The 18,717-nt window shown below is 41.7% G+C and overlaps 1 protein-coding gene across 12 annotated transcripts in view; it reads right to left on the minus strand.

Moving 5' to 3' along the window:
- Window positions 1–18,717, minus strand: part of FGGY (FGGY carbohydrate kinase domain containing) — a 395,380-nt gene that overhangs the window by 92,683 nt on the left and 283,980 nt on the right. For 9 of the 12 annotated variants that reach the window (XM_084872970.1, XM_084872965.1, XM_084872968.1 and 6 more), the window contains 2 exons: window positions 14,176–14,323; window positions 1,152–1,226 (listed from right to left, as the gene is read on the minus strand). In XM_084872970.1, coding sequence (XP_084729096.1) covers window positions 1,152–1,226; window positions 14,176–14,323 — 223 coding nt within the window. The remainder of the gene's footprint in view (window positions 1–1,151; window positions 1,227–14,175; window positions 14,324–18,717) is intronic. The other 3 variants (XM_084872975.1, XM_084872973.1, XM_084872972.1) reach the window with 2 other exon arrangements.

The following is an 18,717-nucleotide window of genomic DNA, read 5'->3' on the forward strand; positions in this document are numbered from 1 at the left end:
AACTCTTATAACCACATCAAAATTACAACTAAACTACATGGCAACCATCATTCAGAACCACATGAAATCTAGCTGAATGAAAGTCCTGCAATTAAGAATATAAAGAAGCCACAACCAGAATGGTAGGAGGGGTGGAGAGGAGGAACAGACCCATACCCATACCCACTTGTGGTGAATAAAAATCGGGAGGGATATCTCAGCTGTAGAGGTCCCAGCCCCACAGCCCAGGGTTCCAGTGGCAGGAAGAGAAGTCCCTATAACTTCAGGCTGTAAAAACCAGTGGGGATTGAGGCTGAGTGAGACAGAGGCTGCTGGAGTCCCAAGCAGTTCCTCTTAAAGAGCTGGAACTCTGGCTCTGGCTCACTCCCTCTGAGCTCCAGCGCTGAGACATCAGCTTAAATGGCATCAGGGACACATGGGAGGAACTGCAGTGTACAGCATCAGAGCATCCGGGGGAGGGGGCGGCATTCTCCCAGTGCTGGCAGAGGTCATTGTGCCTTTTTTGAGCCCTCCCATCACATAGCTGGCAGAAGGACACCATATCTGAATCTCCATCAACCTGGCTAATATCTTTGGCTCTGCCCTGGCGATTCCATGAGAATCCACCTGACCCAACTTTCAGGCCCACCCAATCAGTTTCTACTGGATTTCCCATAAAACAGCCTATCTTGTGAGCAGCCTAGCAGAATGCTTGCTTTATTGCCACGGGGATAAGGCAAGTGTTCCACCCTGGCCGTGGAAGGCCTCTGGGCAGTGGAGAGCCTCTGGGAGCAGCCAGACCTTGCAGAGAGCTACTGGTGCATGGATTCATGCTCAGGGCTACTAGTATTGTAATAGCTATGTATGGTATCAGATGGGTATGATATTTGTCAGAATGATCACTTAGTAAGTTATATAATATCTAATCACTGAGGTATATATCTAAAAATAATATGTTGTATGTCAACTATAATTTAAAAACAAATGATTAAAAAATGTATGTTTTTATATTTATAGAGAAATACAGCTGACCCTTGAACAATATGAGTTTGAACTGCACTGGCCCACTTATATGCAGATTTTTTCAATAAATACTATAAATTATTTTCCCTTCCTTATATTTCCTTAATAACATTAAAAGAAATAAAAAAAATTGCATTAAAGTGTCTTACAGCAATGGCTTGAACTGTGGCCAGGTAGAGAATGGCAAGATCATCAAGGTCCTGAGATAGTTTCAATCCAGTGACCTGCAGAGATGGAAACAAAAAAAGATGATGGCCAAAAGGAGCTGCCATGGATAGAGTTGATTCCCACGAAACACATTCAGATGTATTTTCTTGCTGAAACAAGTTCCTATGCAAATCCCCTTTTTGTGAGCTGAATGTGAAATGACTACTAAATTGTTTAATCTCCAGATTAGGAAAAATGATTCCTTCTTCCTCAGAAATGCCTTGCCTTGAATGAAACAAAAACAAAACAAATACTATAGGAAAATTGTGTTTAGTATTTCTGATCATGGAATAAAATTTCTTTCCTCTTCTTAAAAAAAAAATCTTATTACACATAACCTTTGGTTTACAGAATGCAATAACAAGTAGTAGTGGCATTCTCATAAAAGTTGATCTTATTCCAAGTTCTGCTACTGTCAGGATTCAGTGTAACAGCATCCAAGGGATATTCAGGGTAAAATAATATGTCTCCTGTAAGTGTTATACCTATTAGGGGATAATTTAGAATCTGTGGTTTTCAGGGGAATCCCATTAAAGTCAATCGGAACCACATGCTTATATGGAACGTGTCAATCTCTGAGAGATTCCAGAACTGAACAGGATGTTGAGTTTGAATGCCTTTGAGACTTGTTCACCATCCCACTTTCATATTTCCCCTTCATTGAGGTGATCTCTCGGGACCTTTTCATAGGGTTAAGAACGTTGGTTCCGTCAAACCTAACGTGAAGTTTGTGGGCATTGATACCAGAGTTCACTTTATATCTTCACATTACAAAAATTAATTCACTCAACATGCATTTACTCAAAGCCTACAGGGGCATGGTCTAGAGTTCAACAGATGGTGACATGCATCTTGCATTATAATATAAGAGCAGAGTGGTCCATCTTACTTCAGCTCTCCAGTTTCCACCCCTCACCGTGATTAAGGGACCAGTATTGGCCTGCTGGCAGGGCACAGACACTACTCTTCCCTGACTTTCCTCTACCTTCCTATACTTACCCAGTCTCCAAGTCTTGCACATTTGATCCCCTACCCCCTTATTTTTTGCATCCCTCCACTTTCTTCATCCTGTCTCTCACTTCCTTAAACAAGGCCACCATTATGTCCCTCCTGCTTATTGAATTAGCCCCTGGGCAGATCTCTTCACTACAGAGCTAATAATTATTCTCAAATGCAAATCTGATCATGATACTCCTTGTTAAACATTCTACCTCTTACCCTTGTTTTGAAGCAGAAATGACTTTGCTGTTTTATGTGTTTCTTCCCGGACTTGCCCCTGCTCACTACTATGGTACCTGAACTTGTCCTTCCTCACTTAGCATCCTATGCTCCAGCTGTTCTGAGTACTCAACTCAGTCTGTCAATACGGGGATTCCTGTTGAGAGTTATTCTTGGCAAGTAACTGCGAAGCTAGATGAAAAGAAAATGGCTTTGATTTTAAACCAGAGGAGCATTAAAGTTTGAAGGAGAGACCAGAGGAGAACTCTGGGGAGAGGAACTCTCAAGCCAGGAACTCTGTGAAGGGTCATCTCTCATGAAACTCCCCAGAGACTTAAACAGACATAAGCACGTTTGAACTAGGAGAGAACATAAACAATGCTGTTATTATAGAAGTTCATTTCATAATCTTCCTGAGGAAATAATTTGCCTAAAAGCACACAGAGAATAGAAAAATAGAAACCAAAACCTAAGTATTCTGAAAGTCTGCTTGTGTTCTTCACCACAGTACCTCCAATACCTAGCACTGTGCCTGACACATAGGAGATGCTAAGTTAATACTTGTTGAATGTGTGAATTAGTGACAATCCAACGGTCTCTCTTCCTTTCATATACTACTCTCTCCTAATAGCCTATCCTTCTCTGTCATCATACAATTAGGAAAGGATACTACTACTTAACCTCCTCATATATTTAGAAGGGGACAAGACATTTGCTCCATGTCCCAAGACAGCACACTGGAAGATCACTTATAGTTGCTCACTCCATGTCCTCAACACCCCAACCTTCATACTAACCATTCCTCAAGGGAGGAGTGGTTTACATAAGATTGGAGTAAAAGTAGGGTCCCTGTAGCACATGAGGAACCTTTGTGTGAATTATAAAAATGGTGCCCCTTCAGGTGGATTAAGGGATGACATCTTAGAGAGTGATTTCTAAAAAGGAGCAAAGTGAACAGGATGTCAGCCTGTCATCCCTCATCCCCCCTCCCTCCATCCCCCCGCAACTGAATAGCTTGTATAAGTAACCAGCCCCATGGCAAGCCATGGTCCTGGGTAAAGATCACTAGTCCTGAATGATATATCTCTCTCTTTATTCTGTACTGGCCAGGCCTCATTAGTGTCTCTGTTGTTGATCTACTGGGAAAGCCTCTCTTCCAGAGCCAGTCCAGGATGTCTGGTTTCCTCTCCCCAGGCATCAATGTGATGTGAATCAAGTCATAACTCATCAGCGTGACTGGGTACATATCTGCTAGGCAGACCCACATTCTCCTATAGGGCAATCCTGACCCAGACTTGGATAAATTATAATGGTGGTGCCCAGGGGTGAGGGTGGGGTTGACTTTGTATATAGGAAGAACTATTCATTTATTAGGAATCTCAGTGCCCTTTATAATAACATGATAATGTAAATAGTTTTGATACCTTCCCCAATTAGTAAGACCCTACAGAGAGGAGTATGATATTGCCAGAATAGGCTTATTCATAAAGACACAGACTTCTAAAAAGCACTGGCATTGGAGCAAAAAACTGTCATGGACCCGTCTCTAAATTTTGAGTCTCTCCAAGAGCTAATAGGTCAGAAAATAGAAAATAGTTTCTTTTCTTTGGAAACTGAGAATGAGATAATCAATGGAAATCAGCACTACATCTAACTGTTGAGCACTATAGGAACTGTGACAAATGGGGGGGATACAGCATTTCTTTTTTTCGATAAATAAAACACACCTATCCTTCAAGGGAGAAAAAGTTACTCCTGGGAAGAAGATCCTCAGTATAAAAGGGAGTCAGCCAGCTTCTCCCATAGCTACTTCCCATATTCCCTCACCACTAGCATCGGGGCCCTGGAGTTGAGATGTGACTCATTGGAAAACATTTCTCTTAACAGGGCAAAGTTGTTAAGGTGTAGGGCACTGGGGAGGATAATCCTGCTTTTATGATATCTCACCTGATATGCATGCAGGTTGAGACATTGGAAGGCATCTGATTACTCCTATTGATTCTCTCAAATACCATGGACCTCAGCCCTGCCTTGGCAAAAGTCAAATGACAGCCCACGATGGAACTTTCCAAGGAATGCCTGCCATGTGGACTGCTTCGGAGGCCATAGAGGGCCTTGAGGGAGCTGTTGGTAGGAGGATGACAGCAGTGCCCTGGGAATGCCAGGGATATTTTGTGGAAGGTGCAGCTTTGTAAGCAGTGAGACAGCTGGGATAGGGCAGATGAGCTGACACCCCCGGCTGAAGGCTGAATGGCTCCATCAATAAGAGGAAGTGGGAAGAATGCATAAGTGGAAGAAATGTGTTTACAGATGTGCATGTGCCTATTTTGAATGTCTGGGCTAAACAGCAAAATGTATGGGGAATCCCCAGGAGACAGCTGCAATGGTAAGCACATTTTATTTATTTGGCTATTGTGTAATGAGAACTGTAGGAGAAAACATGTATAATTACTATTTAGAGATGTGTAAAAACTGTATATGGTGGCCAAAGAGATGCAAACTGTGTGTGATGAATTCAACATCTTAGATAATGGTTATAAAATGCTTATGTACATATGGGGATTTCTAAGCTGAGAAGAGTAGAGAAGTAAACTTTGCAGCAAGACACCTGGGTTTATATATTGACATAACCCCTAACTGGCTGCATAACAATATGTTTTGTAACCTCTCTGACCTATTTTTTTTTACTTGTAAAATAATAGTATCTCAATAATATATGTGACAATTACATATTATTTGCAAAGTATCTTACTTTTTCAGCAAGCAGTACTGAGTTTAAAAGAGCTAGACACTTGTAGTGCTAACTATGTGTGCACAGGCAACATTTAAAAATGTTCATTTCCTTTCCCTTTCTCTTGAATGCACAAAGGGCTCAATCCCACTTATTAACTTAAATAAAGCATCTCCTTCAACATGCTATGGGCACCAGCGGGGTATTAATGAGGGCTGCTGAAGACTAATGGCTGTAGAGGGTGGGAAAGGCAGGGCAAAGTGTATGCTGACCATCAATATCAGGGTTATAATGCTAGTGGTATGAACATGCAGGAGTATAAAGAAGCAGCATGTCTCTGAATGCCCAGAAATTAGTGGGGGACTCACTTGCAGAAACTCCCTGTAGAAGCCTTAGTCCTTATGCACCTACACACTTCCATTCACTATGTGAATAAGAAAGACAGTGCACTTCCCCCTACTCTTGGGCACAATGCTGAACTCTTTCCTGGGATCCTAGTTGGATGTAGATTTCCTGATATCCAACTTCAGATTGACTGAACTTTTGGTGTGAGCCCAGCAATTTGCATTTTCAGCAAGGTCTTGATATACAGTAACACATGGGAATAGTTGTCCTAAACTTGGCATTGTGAGTTATAGCTTCACAGGCCCTAAAATAGTTGAGATTAAATATTGTATTAGTAATTTAGCTAGCTAAGTTTTTCCTTCTTACTTGTTAAAGAATTGAAGTGATTATAAAATAAAGTGGAGGCATTAGAAATAGATTCTCAAGGGATCTCTAAACATTATAGAAAACAAGAAACAGGATTCGCAGTGCTGAGATTGGTCATCAGAACTTGATGAGGTATCCATGGCTCTGGGGAATTGGTTGAAAGCTTTCCAGAACACCAAGGAACAGAAAAAATGTTCTGTTTGTTTAGTCATTAATGAAGGAGGAGCTTATGGACGAATAGCATGGAATGAGGAGGATCAGAGAAGGATTTAAAGGAAATTTCTGGAGGGAGGAGATGGGGACAGGTCTACCCAATAACATGCATGCGTTTCAGTAAGTCTCAGGAGTGAGGCTGATCCTTGGCATTGCCCAAAACTCACCCAGATTCAGGAAATAAATGTGTTGACACAATGTGATAGGCAGAATTCTAGTGATGTTTCCCCAAGATTCGCCAATGCCTGGTCACTCAGACAAACACTAATCTAGGCATCGATATAAAGGGACTTTGCAGATGGAACCAGTTATTAGACTGTTGACCCTAAAATATGGAGATTATCCTGGATTACCTAGTTGGGCTCAATGTAAGCATATGAGCTCTTAGAAGCAGAAGAGGAAGGCAGAAGAGTCAGTCAAGAGATATGGGCGAAGAAGAAGACAAGATAAATGAGGCAGAAATGGAAATCAGAGTGATTCAAAGCATAAAAAGGACTTGATCTGCCATTGTTGGCTTTGAAGATGGAGGAAGAGGACAAGGAGCCAAGAAATGCAGGTAGTCTCTGGAAGGTGAGGACCCCTGCCTGACAGTCAGCCAGGACACAGGGACCTCAGTCCTGCACCAGCACAGAGCCTAATATGGTCAACTTGAATGAGTTTGGTAGCATATTAGTCCCAGCCCTGCTGATAAGAGCCCTCCATGATAGTTTTGTGAAAACTGGAACAGAGAAACCAGTTGAGCCAGCCTGGGCTTCTAACCTACAGAACTGGGAGAAAATACGTTTAAGCTTAAAAGTCTGTGGTAATTTATTACAGCGACAACAGAAAAGTAACACACACACAATGACTAGATGATGGGCTGACATGATCCCTCATTATCTTCTTCTACTGGGGAACTCAATACCCCACAGCACAAGTTCATGGACTGTTTGCCAGATGTACCAAGCACTTCACACCTTTGCCTGCTCTGCTTCTGAAGCTCTAAATCTAGAGTTATGCTGATATGTCAGAATTCCCAAGATCTTCTGGACAACTGTTCTGGCCCCTCCTTACTATCATCCAATCCTGTCCTAAGCACCAACTTGGATCCCAATCTTGGTCCTCTCACCTTAACTCTTTCCCATTATTTCTGTTCGGCCTTCCTGGCAGATTCCTACTTGATTCAGTCCTCATTCTGTACTGTCTTGGGAAGAGCTCTGTCCACAATACACTGCCCTCTTCCAGTTGTATTTGTTTAGTGTATACATAAAAGATTTAAAAAAAAACATCTTTTTTTTAAATGGGGGTCTTGCAGAATTGTTATGAAAGTGTGGATGATGCATGTCAAGTTTCTACCATGATGCTTGGCACATTGTGGACCCTAAAATATGCTACCTATTATAAATCACAATACCAGCTGTGAACTTAGTTGCTTCAATAAAAACAAAAAATGCCTGGCCAGTATGACTCAGTGGTTGAATGACAGTCCCATGTACCAAAAGGTCACTAGTTTGATTCCCATTGAGGCACATGGCCAGGTTGCAGGCTTAATCCCTAGTAGGGGGAGTGTAAGAGATAGCCGATCAATATTGATTCTCTCCTATCAATGTTTCTATATCTTATCCCCTTTCCCTTCCTCCCTCCCCCCGCCCTCTCTCTCTCTCTCTCTCTCTCTGTCAAGTCAATAAAAACATTTTAAAATAAATAAATAAATGAAAACAAAATTCCCCTCACATGATAAGAAAAACAGTTAAATGATACTGAAGATATTAAGCTTTGTTATCAGGTTCAATTTTCATAGGCAAAAATATTATGTAGAAAAATAGCCAAAATAAAACAATATTAAATCACAACATAATATAACAAATTGAGCCTTCATGTTGCCAAAGCTTATCTATATCTCACTGAAAAGCTTCTCCATTGTCCATCATCTCATCAAAGGAAGCCACAAGGATACAACCTCCGACTTCCACTGAGTTCTTGCAAACACTCATCTGAGTTGCTGACTCCATCCACATCTGACTCTGTTTAGTGATGCCCACCTCTAGCTGGGATTCAGTCCTCTGGGAACTGGCTCAGATCTCATAACGCCTCTTTCTCGACTCCCTCCTAGTTTTCCACATGCACACGTGTTCTGTGCTTGCTTTGAAGAACCTGTGGAGCAGCACTCACCTTTCCAGCAGTCTGAGCAGCATATGGCCTACATTAGAGATCACGGCTCTTCAAAGAACCACAAAGTAACTTTCCATTCTGGGTTAGGCTGTACTTGCAAAGTGAAGCAGAGAAAATGAGTTTCCACCTATGGTGAGCATGGCGTATTCTCATGGGCTGATATGTCTCTGAGATAATTTAATTCTGTAAGTGGGTATTTCAGGAAAATAATTTTTAAAAATCAAAATGAAGAGGCCATTTTAATTTGAGAATAAAAAGTGGTTACCCTAGCTGGTTTGGTTCAGTAGGTAAGAGTGTCAGCTTGTGGACTGAAGGGTACTGGGTTCAATTCTGGTCAAGGGTTTCAGGTTGGATCCCCTATAGGGGGTGTGCAGGAGGCAATCGATCAATGATTCTCTCTCATCAATGATGTTTTTATCTCTGTCTCTCTCTCACTTCTCTGAAATCAATCAACATATATTTTTAAAAATGACCACATACACAAGGAGGAAAGGACTCTTTCAAAATGCCTCCAGCTCTAGCTGTTTTGTAAAGTTTGCCAAATTTGAGATTCCTGTTGTGGAGGATCAAGGACTTAAATAGAGAAGACTAATCTCTATCCCCTAGAAAGCTTGGCTACTGGGATGGACCAGGCGATCTTTCAGCTGCTCTCACGGGTTTTTTGTGGTGATGACCTCCATGGCTGGTGAGTCCAGTTGGTGCTGGGACTAAGGTAGAGAGTTCATGACGGGCTACTTGGGACTCAATCCAACTAACAGCTTGTGCAAGGAAGAGCCACTAAGAAGGAGCCACAAACTCAAAAGCATTGGCAGTTGCTATCTGTGCACCATTTGATTCTGACAATGATGCTGCAAGGGAGCCTGTGACTCTCCTGCTTATGCTGAGCACACTGACCTCACAGAGCTAAGGTCAGAGACCTCGCAGCCAATACACTCTCAAACCAGAATGCAAACACAGGGCTGACTTCAAATCTAGGCTTTTTCTACTGTTTCACAGGGATAAAACCACCCACCCAATCATTCAAAATAGAAACAATACCACACACACACACACACACACACACACACACACACACACACCATGCATGCATTCCTAGTAGTGAGGATTTACCTTCATCTATCTGTATGTGTGGCCATGTCATGTTTCTTTGTTTTAAAACAGAAATTTTCAACCTTTTTCATCTCATGGCACACATAAATGCATCCTTAAAATTCTGCAACACACCAAATATATATTATTTTGCTGATCTGACAAAAAAAAATCGGTATAATTTTTGTCACTCACACCAGATGGCTATTGTTGTGTTAGATGTTGTCATATTTTTTTTATTTGACAATCTGAAGGAAAAAGAGGTCAGTGACCACACTAAATAGGCAGGTATTGCATGTTTTAAAATTTCTTGTGGCACACCAGTTGAAAATCACTGCTTTAAAAGTAAGCATTTTTTGTTTTGGTTTGGTTTTAAAGAACCTAGTATTACCAGTGTTAAAGGTTTTGACATTGATCGATTGCCATTAGCCAAGCTTCTGCTTTGTTTAAATATGGCATGTGCAGCAGCCCTTACCTCTCCATGCCTCATTCATTAAGTGGAAAGGGGAACTATTTACATAGGTGGCTACTTGGTCCCGACATACTGTTAAGTTGCCCACCCTCTAATCATCATCTCTTTTTAGCCTAGTTCTGTGGGTTGATACAGCATCACCAAAGGAGATATAAAATAGCCAGCCACATGGCAGGCAGCCAACTATTAGCAGGACAAAAGAAAATGATTCTATCAAGCATAATGGGAGGAGGCCTGGGATGTGCTCTGCTCCTGCTGATGAGGGTAGGCACCTAAAGTGGAAGGGTCGAGAGCCAGGTTGAACCATGAGTGGCGATTACTGTTGAAATCCGAGTCGGTGAGGTTGGGAAGGAAACTAGAACCATAACTGAGAAGAGACAGGGTCAGAGCTTTAATCCAAGGACCAAGGCAAGGGTAAAAACGGGAAAAAGAGCAAGAAGGCTGGTGGTCAGAACAGGGGAGCAAGGACCCGGCTGAGGAGTGTGGCTCAGTATTAAGCCACGCATGATGTAGCTGTTATGACTCCTTTTAAGAGTCCAGAATTCCAGGCTGCCTCATGAGGTGTACATCTTAAAAGTCAGGATTCATGCTTATTGAAGCTCGGCAATTTCCTGGCATTGGGACCTCGGGCAGGGCAAGTCACTTTTCATTCCTCTTTGGCAAATAAAGATTAAAATGATTGCTTAACCACAGGCAATTATTCAGTGCCTGTCTCTGACCTAGGCACTGTTGCAATTTAAAAAGTAAAGAAGCCAGAGCCCCCACCTTCAAACAGTTTTTCCTAACACATTTAAAATATATGATACACAGGCAAAAATAGTATGTTAAATTATTATTCAGCCCTCACCTTATTTTCTTTTGTAAAAACTATTTTTGTTGCCTTTAATGCAGGTTTTAATTCTGCTATTGTATTTTTGGTTGTCTTTATCATTTCCCCTTTTTTCCCCCCCAATTCCATTGACTTTTCATCCTAATAAGTTTTTGACCTATTTCACTGAGCTATATACCTTAAAAAAAAATCCTATTGAATATGCCAAGGAATTTTAAATGTGTTCTTTTAGTTTGGGTAGTAAATAGTTTATAAGAGGCATTTCTTTAAGTGTTTAAAATGGTACTTTTTTTTTTTTGTATGCAACGTGTTTTTCCTAATGGATTCACTTCATCACTGTTTTCATTCATTCTAACCAGAGTTATCCATATTCAGTGTTTCCCAGCATTCAGTCCACATGACTTACTCCCACCCCTCTCCCTGAAACTTGGCTGGGGCTCTTCAGATCTACAGCCAGGAGCCAAGCCCCAGAGGCAGCAGTTTTACTTGGGGTGGATTTGTTGGCCAGAGGTGGGTCACTCCTGCCTGACTTTCTAACCCCAGGGCAGACAATCAACAAACAAAACTACACCCCTCCTTCAAATCCACAGGGTTAACTTTCTACTCAGGCTCCTCAGCCTGCAGGCCGTCACGATTTACCTCAAATCACACTTCCTGCCCTGCCGGCTTTTTGGGTTGGCAGTTTTCTAATGGACTGAACTGAAGGGGAAGATAAGATTTGGGTTGTGGAAGAGTTCTGGGAAATTAAACTCACTGCTGCTTCCAAAACACAAAACAAAACATGAAACCCTAACCACAGCAGCAGAGGACTGCCCTGTGTTTAGTCTTAAAGGGGCCTGCATTTATTTTTAAGCTAAGGAGCAGGAGGCGGAGGGTCCCACCCACCTGTGAGGCTGGTGGTTTATTTGTTCATATGCTATCTATTATGTTTATCAAACAGGTTACATTTAATCTTTTAGGTTCTGGAACATCTTCCCAGTTTCCCTCTGGGAATGTCAATTTTAGTTTTCATAGTTCAGGGTCATCTTAATTGTCAAAGTCAGCTTGAGTTTATGCTTTTAAAAAAAATCTTCATTATTTTCTTTTTTTTTTTTTTTTTTTTTTTTTTTTTTAGGAAGGGAGAGGGAGAGAGATAGAAACATCAATGATGAGAGAGAATCATTGATGGGCTGCCTCCTGTATGCCCCCTACTGGGGATCGAGCCTACAATCTGTGCATGTGCCCTCACCAGTAATCGAACTAGTGACCTCCTGGTTCATAGGTTGACGCTCAACCACTGGAACATGCCAGCTGTGCTCCATTATTTTCAAGTGAAGTTGAGAAAGATTGCATGAGAGCTTGTTGATCTAAAGCCACATTTAAAAAAATATATTTTATTGATTTTTTTTTACAGAGAAGAAGAGAAAGGGATAGAGAGTTAGAAACATTGATGAGAGAGAATCATCGATCAGCTGCCTCTTGCACATCCCCCACAGAGGATGTGCCCTCAACCAAGGAACATGCCCTTGACCAGAATTGAACTTTGGACCTTTCACTCCACAGGCTTATGCTCTATCCACTGAGCCAAACTGGTTTCGGCCTAAAGCCACATTTTAGAAAAAATTCAAAGTCAGATATTTACCAAGCACTTCCTTCAGCTTGGAAGACATTTGTATTACATGGATCACATAGCATGATGATTACTAATATGTTCATACACATACACACACACACACACACACACACACACACACACACTCACACTATCTCCCCCACTTTCATGTGCACTTGGGACAGGTCCAGTTTCTTGGTTCACAATAGGTGGTCAATAAGCACTGAATGACTGACTGAAGGTCATCCACGCTTAAAGAACTGGGAGAGTGATGCTTGCTGAAGCAGAGGGAGCAAAGGGAGTGCCCAATGGTTTTATGAGCAAATGTCTTCCTTTTTTATTATCAAGATCTAATGCTAAATGTGACCTATCAATGGTAAGAAACAAGGAACCCAAAGTATAGACATTCACTATGCCTTTCTCTCTCTTTACCACCTCTCCTGAAACACTGCATTTACTATGATTTCCCTGAGCCCGAACCCTCTCCCCCATGTTGACTCAGTGTCAATGTATTTCCAATCTGAAGTCATTCCCGACTACTGAGATCATCATCCTCTATGCATCCAGGGAGCCCTGGACCCTGAGTGGCATCTGGAGCTTGACCCAATATCCTCATTGCCTGCTTATATATTGTCTGCCCCCACAGACAGTCCCATTCCCAAAGGCTGGAATTATGACTACTTTTATATCCCCCACCACTTCTAACAGAATTAAAAGAATTAATTGATGAACAAAAGTGTTTGTTAAAAGAATTAATTGATGAACAAAAGTGCTCTCAATTATAACAAAAATGGGAGCCTCAATTTACTTGGACATTAACATTGGTATTAAGTACTTATCACATGAATAATAAGAGTAGCAACTAACCCATTTAGTATTAGCAAATTGCTCATATGTATAATTTTTATAGAAATAAATGAACTCTTTGTTATGTCTATTTTGACTATCAATTATTAGTAAGTACATATTACATATTTAGTATGTGCCCAGGGAAATGTTTCAGGAGCCAAAAGAAGAAATCATACCTGGTTCTTGCCCTCTGGGGATTATCTTGACAATCCTAGTTGCTATGCATATGCTTTATCAAGCACTCCCTTCCCTCCCTTGAAACATCCTCCATGAATGTAGGAATTGTTGTACCTTACTGTATCTACAGCAGAGCTTGGCACATAAGTAGGTACCACGCAAATATTTACTGAATGAGTGCTAGAGACAGTAGTCATTGTAGGCTCTGAAGGGTAACATGACACTGGATGTTTTTCGGGTTATTATCTTGATGTCATTCAAAATTAGATTGAGGAAGAGATCTGGGGTTGGGGGGAGATTTTCTAGCTCCAAATTTCCTTCTTTCTAATTTATCTAGTTTATTTTTTGTGTTCTGATGTAAACTTCAGGAGGGCCCAGAATCTCTGCACTGGGAAGGACGCTGATAGCTGAATTTATCCACCCACAAGTTACTAATTCTATTTTACCTTTGCCACAGTTCCATTTGAAATCCTAATAATGTTAGCATGGCCTCTGAGCCCTGACCCCCAGAGCCTGGGCAGATATGTGGCTGTGACAAGCAAGACCATAGGGGGTAATATTTACTACTTTCCTAATGGCCTGGGGATGGCAATGGAAAACATAACTCTTAAAACTGATGTAAATACAAAAATGATATGGGCAGGGGCTCATGACTTCAGGCAACTCCAGGGGACAAAGAGGCAGTGGTAGCTAAATGTAAGAAACACTGCTTTCAACATGCTAAAGGTTGCCTCGGAAACAATGAGAACTTTCAGCAGGTCATCCTGGGAGCAGCAAGAGTCTTCCCCAGAGGACACATCTGCGAGAAGCCCGTGGGCCATTGGTCTGTTTTGTTAATGTTCCCTCTTTTCCTTTCTCCTCACTTTGCTTCTCCTTATCTTTTGCAGCCCATTTGGCCTGCCTTCACCTTTGTGCAAGGACTGGCTGTCACTTACCATGCCCTTTAGTGTCAGATCTGCTAAAGGAGACCGGTTGCCATGGAAATCTGGCCAAACATGTAAATCAACAGTGAGGAAACCCACAGGCTGAGCCTTCTTAATCAGATCCAGGTGACTGTTCAAATATGCATATATGCTCTGGCATCTGGAAGAGAAGTGGATTTTGTTTTTAAAAGGGGGGTAGGGTTAGGGAGCAAATTATTCTGCAGAAAGAAACCATTTGTACTTCCACACCAGTTCCAGAAAGTATGCAGAGCCCTAAAAGCTTCAGCAAAGAAACTGCCCCAAACCCATGGAAACTAGCACACCGTACTCAGAAATCACTGTACTATCACCAAGAAAAGGTGGTGTGCTATAGGGAAAAGTATGAAGATTTGGTATCAGAAGACCAGATCCAGAATGGCTTTGCCCCTAGGAGATGTGTAACCACGAGAGAGTTATTCAAACTTTCGGAACCACTTTCTTTGCATCTGTAAAACCAGATACACGTTCCCTGTCCAACTTACCTCATAGGGTTATTGTCAAGATCAAAAGAGATTATGTAGGTGAACATGCAGTATTCTGTAAGCTGTGCAATACTGTACATATGCAAAGGATTTTAGAAAATTAGAATTCGTAATTATAATAATAATAATGAGATGACGAATGGAGACAAATATACGTGCCCAGGCTCAGGATCGGAATTTGCTAAGGGAAGTGAGAGGATGGAGTAAATGCAATTAGAATCAGGAATCAGGAGACTTGGTTTCTCAGCTTCACCCGCCAAATGACAGTGTGTCAGTTCTCTCTCCTTTTTAAATATCAGTTTCTTCACGTGTAGGATGAGGGAGTCAGACTACCTATCTCAGTCTTTACATGGTAAGGTGACAATGGGATTAGATGATGGGTTCAGATCTTGCCCTACCTACCCCAGAGGTAAGTGACAGCCTCTTTGAACTTCAGTTTCCCCATACAGCGAAATGGTGTCACCATACCTACCTATCTGGGTTAAATTTCATTGCATGTCACAAAGATTAAAGGTGGTGCCTTCTCCTTTTCAAAGGTGTTTCCTTATTAAAGCCTTGCACCAATACTTCCTGAAGAAAGTGGGTTTATCAGAGATTGGCATCCATGTCACTTTCCACTGGTCTCTTTGGAACAATGGCCTAGACCACATGTGTCAAACACAAGGCCCGCGGGCCAAATCCAGCCCGCCAGGCCTTGCAATGTGGCCCGCACCGCGCTGTCATCACTGCACTCCGCTGTCAGTTTATGACATTGTCAGTTTATGACTGTTCAGTAAACCATTTGGCCCGCGATTTAGGCTGGATTTTAGATTTTGGCCCCTTCTCTGATTGAGTTCGACACCCCTAGCCTAGACCATGAAAAACAGGGCTTGAATAATGGCAGGGGAAAAAGTCCAGGAATTCAGTGTCCAAGAAAGGCTGACATCTAGACACCTAGATGGTATTTATGATTTACATTTTTAGAACATTTTAGGAGGACAGCTCAGAGACTTTGAGTTCCAGTTTTGTACCCATGTGAGTGTTCCCAATGAGCTCCCGACATTCCTGAAAGTTGTTCGATTAGAAACGAGTACAGCAGTGGTTTTCAAACCTTTGTAATAAATACAAATTTTAAGATGAACTCTAGTATAGAAAAGGTAGGAAAGCAAAAATGCACTATGTGAGTGCGTGCATGAGTATACATGTGAGAATGTATGCCTGTATGACGTATGCCTGAGTGGAGGCAACGGCGGCCCTGCCTACCAGGCAATCTTTTGCTCCTTGCTGTGACACCTCATTCCCATCTGTAAGTCTGCCTTAGGAGGATGGCGATGTGGATGGAAAAAGGCTCCCCATCCACACTGTCATCAACTTGAGCTCCCTGAGTGTGCACCACGCCTTCCTCCACAGCCCGGCGAGGAAAGCAGAGGAGACTCACAAAGAGGTGCGGACAGGTGACCACCCTCCTCTGAGTGGTGCTGCAGCTATGTGTTCTCTGTATTCTAGGTCAGAAATGATCTGTCAAAGCCCCACATTCAAACCCCGTTTTATCATGATTCTATGACAGACTTAGGAAAAAGACTCCTTCGTGGCCTCCATGTAAGGTAGGGCCTGAGCCATCTATCTGGATGGCATATAATCACATCCTGGTTTTCTATTTCCCTGCTCCTGGTCCAACAGGAACCATAATGACAACCAAAGCCTCGAGGATATCCTTCCTGGCCAGAAGGGGAATCTGCACCCATTGTAGCAATGTTCCTCTTCAGAACATCATCACTGCACTGAGAGCAAAGAGATTTTTTAAAAGAAGATTATGTGTTTTCATTTGCCTCTCAAGGCATCTCAGGGCAGGGCATTTGGTTTCAGACATCTGGATCAACAAAAACCAATAGGCCTAATTATTATTGATTCGTCATTGTCTCATTGACTGTGGGTCTTCGCACACGGTGAGATTCATTTAGCTTCTACATATATGGTCACTCATGAATTAATGAGATCCCTCGGGGATGGGGCATATGCTTACCCCCTTGACTCCTAACCTTCTTGCAGCTGTATGTTTATTCTTTGAATGCAGCCATTCTCCTGCATATTTTTTCAATTATACCTGACCATGTGTGCTATCTGAGTATATCATTCAAAATGAAGTGCACTTGGAAAACATTAAAATAACAAATGCACATCATTATTCACATAATTTTAACCTTGCATGATACCTTTCTGGGGTTCTGACTTTGATTCATTTTGCATGTTTTATCAATTTCTTCTCCAATGGCTGTCAGCCCTCTTCCAGCTCGGGAATCACATACTGACTGTTCCAAGTGGATTGCTCTCCCTCCCTCTCATGAACTCCAGGCTCATCCATCCTGTCTCAAAGGAAGAAATTCTTGCTGTCCTAGGCTCATTGTGGGTGATCAGGTACACCAAACCTTTCCAAACCTAGTTCACTGTTTTGCAATCAGAGTTAATACTTTTACTTTACAGTCCCCCATGAATATTGAATACGGAGTCCTGAGCCCTATAAAATGATAGATGATCGATAAACAGTTCTCTCTTCTTTCCCATCACAGGAGATTAATTTCCAGCTTTAAAAAAATATCTGAGAGACAGGGAAGAATTTTCTCAGACATTATTGCTTACAATGTTAAATAAAGACAGCACCCCCTGGAATCTCTCCCCTCCTCTCCCTCTCCACAAATCATGTCATTCTGTGGATTCATAGGCTGCTCAGAAGTATGGTGACCATTCTTTCAAACCAAAAACCAGAATGCATGGTCTAACAAAAGATACTATGTCCTTTCCCTAACTGCAATGGACCATTTTCTGCCTTTATTTTACTTGAATTTTCTTCTATATTTTGTACCACTTGACCACTTCTTACGCACTTGTTCTCTTTCCCTTATTTCTAGGGCACTGTATTATTTTGGCTTTCTTACCTCCACTCTATCTGGTTCTTACTTCTTTCGTTGTCTCTTAGGTATGTGAAGTCTCCCAGAGATCTGTCCTTGTCCCTCTTCTCACTCTTTATTTATCCTTGGGCAATCTCTTTCTCCTCCCTTGGCTCCAGTTACCCTCTAGGCTGAGGACTCCCAAATATATGGCCTTATTTCCTCCTTGCTTCACTCTCATGAGTTCCAGGTCAAATATCCAACCACCCATCAAACGCTTCCTTTTGGATGTCCAAAGGGAACTCAACATAAACATAATGTGACACACATCATCTTTTCTGGTATAGTCGCTTTTCCTTTTGGGTTCCTTGAGCTAATCAAAGCCAATGTCATTGAAGCCATTGCTCAAGCAACCATTTGGGGGCAGAGTCAATTGTGTACCATTTTTTACTCTTCTCTTTCTCAATTTAATTTCTCACCAGGACTTGTCAATTTGTGATCTTAAATATTTATCTACCCAGCACAACTTTCTCCAGTTCCACAGCTTCTAGTTTATTCAGGCCATCTTCAAATGCCTGGATTAGAGCTTTGGCCTCCTAACTTTTGAAGTCCTTCCTGGAATTTTTCTAAAATGTCACTCTGATTATGATGCCCACCCCTATCTAAACCCCTCAACAGATCCTCCACATTGTCCTTGAAATGAAGCACAAACTCTATTGCCTGACAAAGATTTTTTTTTATTATCTGGTTTTCCCTACATAACACTGTGTTACATACATGTTTTCCATTTCTTCTCCCTCCTCACCACTGCACACACCATGCTGTAGCTGCAGTAACCTACATTTAATTTTCATAACATGCCTGTGAATGTTTGCCTATTTTCCCCCTCTGGCCCAAAATTATCTTCCTTGCCTTATGAAATTCATTCACAGAAATTATGGAACTCACATTAACAAAAGAGGTCTGAGAAATAAATGAGATCAAGAAAAATGGGTTATCCTGAAAGGGGTAACTGGAAAATCCAGAGAAAGTGGGAGAAAAGCAAGGTTAAGAGAATGAATTAGGAGAACTTCATGCTGACAATCTTAAAGGATCTAAAAATAATAGAATCACAATAAGAAATTACTACTGATTGCAGGGACCTCAGCAAAAGCAACTCGGACCAGGTT

Source organism: Pipistrellus hanaki (assembly GCF_964339955.1).
Source record: "Pipistrellus hanaki genome assembly, chromosome: 2".
Classification (NCBI taxonomy): domain Eukaryota; kingdom Metazoa; phylum Chordata; class Mammalia; order Chiroptera; family Vespertilionidae; genus Pipistrellus; species Pipistrellus hanaki.